At 43.5% G+C, this 11907-nt stretch overlaps 1 protein-coding gene across 1 annotated transcript; it reads right to left on the reverse strand.

Annotated features, from left to right (window-relative positions):
- Positions 1-8570: 8570 nt before the first annotated feature.
- On the reverse strand, positions 8571-10944 carry LOC125547306 (uncharacterized). Its single transcript, XM_048711238.2, has 3 exons — positions 10620-10944; positions 10092-10327; positions 8571-9269 (listed from the first exon to the last, which is right to left on the reverse strand). Exons 1-3 carry the CDS (start codon positions 10942-10944, stop codon positions 8682-8684), a joined length of 1149 nt encoding a protein of 382 aa, XP_048567195.2. The 3' UTR covers positions 8571-8681.
- Positions 10945-11907: the final 963 nt, after the last annotated feature.

The following is an 11907-nucleotide window of genomic DNA, read 5'->3' on the forward strand; positions in this document are numbered from 1 at the left end:
TTCACTGACGATTTGAGTAGATATAGGTATATTTACTTAATGATGCACAAGTCTGAAACATTTGAAAAGTTCAAGCGGTTTCAGAGTGAAGTTAAGAACCATCATAACAAGAAGATCAAATTCCTACAATCTGATCGATGAGAATTTCTGAGTTATGAGTTTGGCAATCACTTAAGACATTGTGGAATTGTTTCACAGTTGAAGCCACCTGAAACACCACAGTTGTAATGGTGTGTCCAGATGTCGTAATCGAACCTTATGAGATATGGTGCAATCTATGATGTCTCTTACCGATCTACCGTTTTCATTTTGAGGTTATGCGTTAGAGACAGCTGCATTCACTTTAGATAGGACACCATCTAAGTCCGTTGAGACGATGTCGTAAGAATATGGTTTGGCAAGAAACCAAAGTTGTCGTTTCTTAATGTTTGGGCTGCGATGCTTAAGGCTTCAGCCGAAGAAGCTCGAACCCAAAGCGGACAAACACATCTTCATAGGATACCCAAAGGTGACAGTTGGGTATACCTTCTATCTCAGATCTGAGGGCAAATTGTTTGTCGCTAAGAACGGGTCCTTTCTCGAGAAGGAGTTTCTCTCGAAAGAATTGAGTGGGAGGAAGATAGAACTTGATGAGGTTGTCGAACCTTTACTTCAACGAGAGAGTGATGCAACACAGAAAGATGTTTTCTGTGGCACCTACGTCTGTTGAATAGGAAGTTAATGATAGTGATCATGAAGCTTCAGATCAATTTGCTATCGAACCTCGTAGGTCGACAAGGATATGTACTACTCCTGAGTGGTACGGTAATCCTGTCTTAGATATCATGTTGTTAGACAACAATGAACCTACGAGCTATGGAGAAGCGATGGTGGGCCCGTATTCCGACAAATGGTTAGAAGCCATGAAAGATGATATAGGATCCATGTATTAGAACAAAGTATGGACTTTGGTGGACTTGCTCGATGATCGGCAAGCTATTGAGAATAAATGGATCTTTAAGAAGAAGACGGACGTGGGCGGTAATGTTACCGTCTATGAAGCTCGACTTGTGGGAAAGAGTCTTTTCACAAGTTCAAGGAGTTGACTACGATGAGAATTTCTCACCCGTAGCGATGCTTAAGTCTGTCGGAATCATGTTAGCATTAGCTGCATTTTTCGATTATGAAATCTGACAGATGGATGTCAAAACAAGTTTTCTTACCAGTTTTCGTAAGAAAAAGTTGTATGTGATACAATAAAAGGTTTTGTCGATCCTAAGGATTCTAAAAGGTATGCTGGCTCCAGCAATCCTTCTATGGACTAGAGCAAGCATCTCGGAGTCGGAATATATGCTTTGATGGAGTGATCAAAGCTTTTAGGTTTATACAATGTTTGCTAGAAACTTGTATTTACAAAAAAGTGAGTGGGAGCACTACAACATTTCTGATAAGTATATGTGGATGACATATTGTTGATCCGAAATAATGTAGAATTTCTGGAAAGCATAAACGGTTGTTTGAAGAGTGATTTTCAAAGGAAGACCTGGATAAAGCTGCTTACATATTGGGCATCAAGATCTATAGAGATAGATCAAAACGCCTGATGATACTTTCAAAGAACGCACACCTTGACATGTTTTTGAAGGAGTTCAAAATAGATCAGTCAAAGAAGGGGTTCTTACCTGAGTTGTAAGGTGTGAAGTTGAGTAAGACTCAAAGCTTGACCACGGCAGAAGAAAGAGGAAGGACGAAGGTCGTCCCCTATGCTTTTGTCATAGGCTCTATACGGTATGCCATGCTGAAGTACCGCACCTGATGTGTGCCTTGCCACATGTCTGGAAAGAGGGTACAAAGGTGATCTAGGAGAGGATCACCAGATAGCGGTCGAAATCATCCTTAGAGGAATAAGGAAATGTTTCTCGGTTATGGAGATGATAAAGAGTTCGACGTAAAGAGTTACGTCGATGCAAGCTTAACACCTATCCAGATAGCTCTGAGTAGAGATACCGGATATGTATAATGGAGCAATAATTTGGAATAGCTCCAATGGAACGTGGTAGCAGCATCTACGATATAAAGTTTTGCGAAATACATAGAGATCTGAATATGGCAAGACCCGTTGACTACAACCTCTCTCACAAGCATAACATGATCAAACCTAGAACTCATTGAGTGTTAATCACATAGTGATGTGAACTAGATTATTCAGTCTAGTAAACTCTTTGGATGTTGGTCACATGGCGATGTGACCTGTGAGTGTTAATCACATGGCGATGTGAACTAGATTATTGACTCTAGTGCAAGTGGGAGACTGTTAGAAATATGCCCTAGAGGCAATAATAAATTAGTTATTATTATTATATTTCATTGTTCATGATAATCGTTTATTATCCATGCTAGAATTGTATTGATAGGAAACTCAGATGCATGTGTGGATATATAGACAACACCATGTCCCTAGTAAGCCTCTAGTTGACTAGCTCGTTGATCAATAGATGGTTACGGTTTCCTGACCATGGGCATTGGATGTCGTTGATAACGGGATCACGTCATTAGGAGAATGATGTGATGGACAAGACCCAATCCTAAGCCTAGCACAAGATCGTGTAGTTCGTATGCTAAAGCTTTTCTAATGTCAAGTATCATTTCCTTAGACCATGAGATTGTGCAAGTCCCGGATACCATAGGAGTGCTTTGGGTGTGCCAAACGTCACAACGTAACTGGGTGTCTATAAAGGTTCACTACAGGTATCTCCGAAAGTGTCTGTTGGGTTGGCACGAATCAAGACTGGGATTTGTCACTTTGTGTAACGGAGAGGTATCTCTGGGCCCACTCGGTAGGACATTATCATAATGTGCACAATGTGACCAAGGAGTTGATCATGGGATGATGTGTTACGGAATAAGTAAAGAGACTTGCCGGTAACGAGATTGAACAAGGTATCGGGATACCGACGATCGAATCTCGGGCAAGTATCGTACCGATAGACAAAGGGAATTGTATACGGGATTGATTGAATCCTTGACATCGTGGTTCATCCGATGAGATCATCGTGGAGCATGTGGGAGCCAACATGGGTATCCAGATCCCGCTGTTGGTTATTGACCAGAGAGTTGTCTCGGCCATGTCTGCATGACTCCCGAGCCCGTAGGGTCGACACACTTAAGGTTCGATGACGCTAGGGTTATAGGGAAAGTATGTACGCGGTTACCGAATGTTGTTCGGAGTCCCGGATGAGATCCCGGACGCACGAGGAGTTCCGGAATGGTCCGGAGGTAAAGATTGATATATCGGAAGTATGGTTTTGGCCACCGGAAGTGTTCCGGGCATCACCGGTAGTGTACCGGGACCACCAGAGGGGTCCGGGGGTCCACCGAGGGGCCACGGGCCCCGGAGGCCTACATGGGCCAATAGTGGGAAGGGACCAACCCCTAGGTGGGCTGGGGCGCCTCCCACCAAGGCCCAAGGCGCCTCCTAGAGGGGAAGGGGGCAAACCCTAGGGTAGATGGGCCCTAAGGCCCACCCCAGGTGCGCCTCCCCCTCTCCCCCTTGTGGCCGCCACCCTAGATGGGATCTAGGGCCGCCGCACCCCTTGGGGTGGGAACCCTAGGTGGGGGCGCAGCCCTCCCTCCCCCCTATATATAGTGGAGGCAAAGGGGCAGCCCAACACACGAAGTTCCTCCCCTGCTGGCGCAGCCCTACCCCTCTCCCTCCTCGTCTCTCGTAGTGCTTGGTGAAGCCCTGCTGGAGTCCCGCGCTCCTCCACCACTACCACGCCGTCGTGCTGCTGCTGGATGGAGTCTTCCCCAACCTCTCCTTCTCCCCTTGCTGGATCAAGGCATAGGAGACGTCACCGGGCTGCACGTGTGTTGAACGCGGAGGCGCCGTTGTTCGGCGCTTAGATCGGAATCAACCGCGATCCGAATCGCTACGAGTACGACTCCTTCATCCGCGTTCTTGCAACGCTTCTGCTTAGCGATCTACAAGGGTATGTAGATGCACTCTCCTTCCCCTCGTTGCTAGATTACTCCATAGATTGATCTTGGTGATGCATAGAAAATTTTAAATTTCTGCTACGATCCCCAACATGGACAGTATGCAACGACAAGCATTTCATCATAATTAATATCATCACTTGTGCTTCTTTTGTTCAACATGTAATTTATGGATTTTTTCAATTCGATTAGTACATCCTGTGCCATGCTAGACCATATGTATTGGAGAAGCTTGGTTTTGGTTTAGATGACTTTGAGAATGTGGAGACGAGGAGGGCTCACTTAAGAACTAAACATGGTTACGAGTTTCTGGTTAAGTTCTACAATGCGGTCGATCGCTCCCATTTTGGTTGCTCTAATTGGGAAGCTCTCTGCAAGGCATATGGATTTGAGGAGGGAATGCGAATAAGATTTGATATTCGTCCCGAAGATTATGATGATGATGATAATATCGACATCTGGGTGGATGTGGATATGCCTCCAGTTTTGCCTAGATGTGAGTTTGTCAAACTAATTTGTTAAGTTCAGTAATTTATGTTGTTAATTTAAAAATATTTGGTGTTCGTCCATACTAAACTTATTTATTTATAATTTTCAGCTTATTTCTTATCTTCAAGAAATACTCGGAAGGTAGTAGACAACACATACTACAGCTATGACTCCAAGCTTAATTGTGAGGAGAAAGGTTATCTTGTCTCATTCATAAAAGATGTTGAGGCCTTCAAAACCAGTCACTCTATCAGCCAAAATTATACTAGATACGTGCCACTAGTCCATAAATTGCTTGATGATAACTTCATTGCTAAAAACTTGGTAAGCTTTTGTTAATGATGGTAACTTCATTGCATACATTATTCTTAAGTAAACCATTGCTAACTATATATGTTACTATTTCGTTTTTGAACAGAGGCTCCCGAAGCAGGTTGTTCCTGACATGCTATTTACCGAAGGTGATATGCATATGGTTAGCTTACGACCAACTCCTTCGGAGGCTTACCATACCGCATACTCGATTTCTTCAAACGATGGAAGGCTCAAAATCAAAGAATGGAGCAAAGTGATGAATGCGCACACACAAATAATTGGAGACAAAATGAATGTGCGCAAGCCACAAGTTGGAGATAGGTTTATGTCCATTCTTCATTATGGTGAAGGACCGGTTTATCTGTTTTATGGTATTTTAGCTAGGAGAGAGGAGTAGGTCCTAAGTATTAAGAACAATTAGTTAGTGTTGATTATATATGACTACAATGTCTTAGACTTGATGGTGATGCTGAGTAGGAGTAGTGACTATGAGTACTATGATGATGATGAGGACGAGTTGTTATTATAACTAGTGACGAAGTTGTTATATGATGTCCCATCATGGACGAAAATGATGATTATGAGGAGTTATATGACAATGATATATTATGATGATAAGTTGTTAATGATATTATGATGATGATGAGAAGTTATTATGTCATTGGGTGAAAGAACCGCCGATTAGTTTCAAATGGATGGATCCAAAGTGACCATTGGTTACTTTGGATCCATGCACTTGAAACTAATCCAAGGTTCTTTCACCTAGTGATTTAATAACTCATTACGATGTAAAAACAATCTCTAAATTGCTACTATATGAAAACTTGTATACAGGTATATGAATACGACCTAAAATTCAAAAGAAATGGAACAGTGAATAATAGTAGTAGCGGTTGTTTTCGAAAGCGCTACTAATAATTAGCAGTAGCGATTGACTTGGAAAGCGCTACTACTAAGTAGATATAGCAGTAGCGAGTGCCAGTAGGCGCTAATGCTAAGCATTAGCTGTAGCGCCTTATCAGTAGGGCGCTTACCCACGCTACTGATAGGCCAAAAACCAGCTACTGCTAGGCTTTTCCCTAGTAGTGTAAGCTAAAAGCTACTATTCAGAATAGTGTTCTATTTGCACATGACTTCTTGAAACCATACAAAGTTCATAAATGAACTATTTGACCCAACACCCTGCATCGTTGCTTCTTAAGCAACAATATACTTAGCGTTTTTGTCATAGATTTCGCCACAATATCCTTTTCGGGCATATTCCAATTTTTTGTGCCACCATTATGTGTATAATAAAAACCCTTAATTGGAATCAAAAATCGCTTTGAGGACATATGATGATTGTATCATATAACTCCTTACAACGAGTTCACATTGATGTGACTCGCCTGAGCTCGAAGGCGCCGCCCCATTGAATGTAGAGACGCTGACCCGAGAGCTAGAGCAATGGTTGGTCTCGATTCTGGGGTAGCCACGAAGCATGACCACAAGCCGAAGCACACACAGATCAACAACACCATAGATACCGAAGGAGAACGATATCAGAGGGTAAGCCGCTGGGAGATTCACTGAAAGGGAGCCGTCGAGCCATAGGACGGAGGTAAGGACCGAGGAACAGATGATCCAGCTGAAGAGGAACCTTGTCACCTACGACGTTGTTGTCACCGGGAAGGGGAGCCCCATCCCCTGCCGCCCATGCTCGAGGGCGCCGACCCACCAGGACACCGCTAAACGCCACTGCAGAGCACATGATGTTGAATCTGAAACCTCCCCAGAAGTGACGCCACAAAGACGACACCAGGCGCCCACCTTCAAGCCGTTGCACGCATCCAAAGCACTAATATAAGCTTCCCCAGGCGGCGCCTCCAAGGAGGGCACGACGCAGCTGACGCCGCCGCCGTCCACCCTCTGCTGGAATTCAAGATTTCGACTGCGAAGCCTGGCAGGGGTGGGGAGGGGAGCCCATAGCGGCGACTCCAATAGCTGAAAAGGGACATCCTGATGAAGATATGCAAGTGTTGGATGGAGTTCTTCCTTGGATCTGTATTAATTCACTAAGGTGAATGTATCTAGACGTATTTCAGTGCTAGATACATCCGTTTGAGCGATAATTAATATAGATTGGGGGACATGAAAAATGCATGCAGCAAGAAATGAAACACTGGAAAGAAGAACCATACCTTAATCAGATTGTTCTAGATCTTGGAAAGTTGGAAGCATTGGTCAAAGGGGGAAACAAACAGAGTAGTATTAGGCAGTAAGGCTGATAGGAGATAACCCGTCGTAATGGAGAGATTCTAGCCCTAATCTACTGTGCTGTGCACATACTGTAGCATCTCAAGACGCTAGCGGTGCATTGATCTATAAAATGGATATCAAGAAGAGAAATAATGGTCGGAAAATCACACAGATATCAAGAGGCAGAGCAAACCCCCTGTGCAGAAGTTAACCAAAACATACCGGTACACATCTCAAGATGCTAACAGTGCAACATAATATGAAAAATAACCATAAAGCTATCAAGAGAGAAAGGTGTTCTGTTTACAGCAAAGAGGGAAAGGTGTTGGTGCAGAAAGAAACGTAGTACCACCAGTCTTTGAATTAAATTTATATATAGCAAGCTGTCAGTAGAAAAGCAAATGTCTAAACATGGAAGCTCAGAAGTATGTCAAGTACTCCCTCCGTCCCAAAATTTTTATCTTAGATTTGTCTAAATACGAATGTATCAAGTCACTTTTTAGTATTAGATACATCCGTATCTAGACGAATTTAAGACAAGAATTTTGGGACGGAGGGAGTAACTGGTTTGCAAATCTCTAAACATGGAATGACAAACTATACATCTGCAATGGAAATGATATGTACATGCAAATAGAACAGAAGAGCATGGTCAACTAAATGGGATGTAAAAACCATAGTGGAACTGTAATGTGAAATACTCCTACAAAACCTTCTACTGTTAATCTAAGTACCTTTGCTTGTGTGGTTCTACAGTAGAAATTGGGTCAATCAATAAGTAATCCTGTCACGCATCATATTCTCTAAAGGAAAGAAAAGTTGAAAATTTTCGAATGATGATTGCACCTGTCATTGTGATAATTTGAGAATATGGTTATTCCTAATTTTAGGATGAATGGACAAAGGCAACACGCAAGCACATACAAAAAAAATTAAGTTATGGCACAAAATCTGTTCAAACAGAAAAGATAAGTACAACAAATCCAGCATTGTCCATGCAAGCACCGATAGTGAAAATACGACTTCAAATCATTGGATAAGGGGTGAAGTCGTTAGCATCAACGTTTTGGGTACCGAGTGAAAATTCGCGATCTCGCGCGGTTACCGCGTTTACCGTTCTCCCTCGAGAAACAGTCATACCGAGCAAAATATCTCGAACATTTTGAAAATTTTGAATTCAAACACTCACTGTCTATTTAAATAGGCACCATCTCTTCCCTTTACAACAGGACAGGCAGTGGCCTAGTGGCAAAGGCATCCTTTCTTGACCAGCTAGTCACGGGTTCGAGTCTTCCCTCACGTATTTGTATTCTTTTTTACGAAGCAAAAGTTCAAAAATGCAGCAACATCAAGGGGTCGAACTCACGCCGTAGGAGGAGGCGGAAGTTGCGGTCCGCTAGCCACTACGCCAGCGCATTGTTACTGGAACTGTATAGAGTAAAATATGTATCTATATCGACGTCAAAAATATTTGAATTCAAATTTTATTTTTAAATTTCGTCCGAATTTTTTTCGGAATTTCGCGGTTACCGTGGTAACCGCAAATTCCGGTGACCCTCGAGAAAAAAGGTCTGCTTGGGATCCAAAACTATGGTTAGCATGACATTACAAGATATACTTCCAACGATTTGTAGCTCCCTCCCTCCCTCGCTTGGCCTTCTTTCTCACCAATAGCTGAAAAGGGACCAGGCGACCGTGACTTCCATCCAACACTTGCATATCTTCATCGGCATGTAATTAGTGCTTGTTTCAGCTTCCATAGCAGCAAACGATGCAGCAGTTATCTCTTGGTCTTCTTCCTCACCAACACCATGCTGCCAGACAGAAACTTTCAGCTTCCCTCCTTTTTTAACACAAACAACTTGGCGTGATAGCTTCACAGAGCCACCAGCATCAACTGGCAACTCACCCTCGTTAAAATCCAGCAATGAGATCATCACACCACTTTCAGAGTCGGTGCTAGCAGTAAGCACACCACGAAAACCACGAGGAAACTGCCCTTCAGCGACTCGAACCTGAATTGTTGCCTCCACAGAGGACGATACAGTGTAATGCTGCAGCTCCAGTGTGCAAAGCTTGCCAGTGTGCTTGATAGGAAGGTAGCAGCCTAACCTGTACGTCTTAATAAATTTGCTCAAATCTTTGTCCTCAGATTCAGTAGCACCTCTCACTTTGAGCCTAGCCTCCAAATACGAAGGATCAACCGTCATGACAACACCACGGGTAGGACCGGTCAGTTTTAGGCATGAATCCTGAATGCATCAGTATTTAATTATAAGTAAACAATAAGAAAAAGAAGTTTCATTCATCAATAGCATTAACGTACTGGAATATATTCAGTTTATCCTACGTTAATACAAGTTAGGGTGCATCTATCAAAACAAAATTTATATATCAAGTGAAACTTCAAGACGGTGACTTGAATCAAAAAACTTGTTGATGCAAAACATGAAAAATGTAACTTAATGATTAGCAGAATTTGCGAGAGGAAATTTGAGATGGGAAGTGAACATGTTAAATATCTATATCCCTTCAGCTTGCCGGAACCAATTGAAAAATTAAACTACAAATTAACAATAGGTAAACATTGCATGGCATAAATGGAAAAGGACAGAGCTTGTCAGGTGAATGCAGAAGTGCAGGCCATAAATTTCTGTGAGTTGTATTACAAAATTATGGAAGAAATATTAGCATGATGCTTCTCTGACAAATGGAAGCAATAATAATCATCATATAAATGATGACCTCGTAATAGTAATACTATTAATAAAATATGATATTTTTATACTCAAACCAAGCAAACCGTGACATTACATACAATGTTTAGCGAAAAACAAATCCTACGCACCATGTGCAACTTTCTGTCAGGAACTGGCATAGTTATTCATGCATGCATAGCTTTGAGATATATTTCTTTCAAAAATCATGCTTTCTACATAGTAGAAAATTTGACTTGTGGTCAGGTTTGTGAATGGCATGGTAGTTATACGGTGATGCACAAGGAAAGGAATGATTTCCTTGCTGCTATTCCATTCCAATCCTAAAGGGTGGGACAAAATACAGTTTTCAGGAACCTGTTCATTGATACTTTGGCAGTCCTCCCTTTGTCGGTTGAAAACTATATTGCGTTTGCGATCCATCACATCACGCACTGCGACAAACCCATAGACATCCAACGGCCACTGTAACCCACCGGTTATTTCTTTCACTTGGACTGAAACAATCTGCAGAGTTTCCATGGTGCGGACAGGGCGTGGATAATTAGGGTCCTTAATATTTTCGTTCGTAAAGCGCATGCAAGGGATCTCCGCTGCAATATATACAATCTAGTTAGTTGCAAGAGTGATGGTGGATGGGAGGAGACAAAAACAACATATCAGTCAAATTGCATTTTTCTCAGGGGCACATTGCTCCGGATTCTGTATAAATTAAAAGACAAAAGGAGACAACCAAAAATTAATAGTATATCAAACCAAATAGTTTAGGAGATTTGCGCTGCATAGATCCAATCCTAGCAAGAAGAAAACAAGCTTGAGCTGCTGCTGATGACGATGCTTACTGAACGCAAGAGAAATAGTTTCGGAGGAGGACAAGCTGCTTACTGATGGCTTCGAAGGGAGGCCAGATCCAGTTATCGCGAGCCCTCTCCCACGACTCGTTGTTGTACTTTTCCCACGCGGCTTCCTCGCGTTCCCGCAACTGCTCGGGCGTCAATGGATTCGCCAGCAGGTTCTTCCGGAATTCAGTCGCCTTCGCCTCATGTGCTCGTCTCGTCTCCGCCATTCTTTCCAACCACGCCGCGTACTCCGCCGCCGCCACTGCAGGGTCCTCCGCCGCCGCAGGTTCTGCCTCTGCCGCCGTTACCCTGGGCTTTTTCCTGGGGTCCCCCTCCATCTCGGTGTCCATCTCTGCTTCCGACGAAACCATCAAACCTAGCCGCCGTCGCCGTTGGGATTTTGCTAACGCAAATGGAAGGAATCGCTGCATCGGATTGGGGACACGTCGGCTTTATACTCCGGGCCGGAACCCATATGGCCTAGCCTTTTTTAATGGGCTTCGTCAAAAGACTCGACACGAAGAGCAGGAACGTAGTCGTGGTGTTTCTCAAAAAAAAAACGCAGTATAATAAAACCCATTAAGCACGCAACCTTCTCTTCCCTCGTTATTTCCCATGCCAAATCCCCGGCCAGTTCCCCACTCGCCGCCGCCTCGCCCTCCTCCCTTGAGCCCTCATCGTCGACCCGCGACGCCATAGCCTCCCTGCGCCCGCCCTCCTGCTGTTTCCCGGTGATTCGGGTGGCTGAGGTGGAGGTGTGGTGGTCGATGGGAAGGGGAGCTGCAGCTGCGTCGGGAGGATGACGGCGTCGACGGTTGGCAGCTGAAGTTGTGTGGCAAGGATGGCGGTTTCGTTGCGGCACCGGAGGAGAAAGAGGGTGCGGACGGCTTTCGGTGCGAAGCGCGCAGCGGTCGATGTGGAAGACCTACGCGGAGTTAAAACAGTTGTTGATTCTGGATGGAAGAAGATCACAAGCAGTACTTTGGTGAAGGAGCTGCAGGAGATGTTACATCACGACAATAAAACAACATGGATTTTGAAATGCGAATCTTTTTTTCAAATCACAAACATTTATAAAGAAGCAAAAAAGAAAATAAAGGGTAAACAGGAAAGCTTAACAAAAAAAGGAAAAATACTAAAAAACAGAAGGATAGAAAGTAGAACGCCATGCCCCCAATAAGGCAGTGCATAGCTCGTGCGGGGAGGGATATAAAAGCATCTCTAGCCGATCCCCTAAACGGCTATAGAGTAAAATTTCGGTTTTACAACTCTAAGTTGCACCTAGCCAAAGTAGTAAACTCAAAAGAGGAATAAACTTTTTACTCCGCCTACTA

This window comes from Triticum urartu, chromosome 3A, assembly GCF_056163025.1.
Source record: "Triticum urartu cultivar PI428250 chromosome 3A, HENAU_Tu73, whole genome shotgun sequence".
NCBI classification, from domain to species: Eukaryota; Viridiplantae; Streptophyta; class Magnoliopsida; order Poales; family Poaceae; genus Triticum; species Triticum urartu.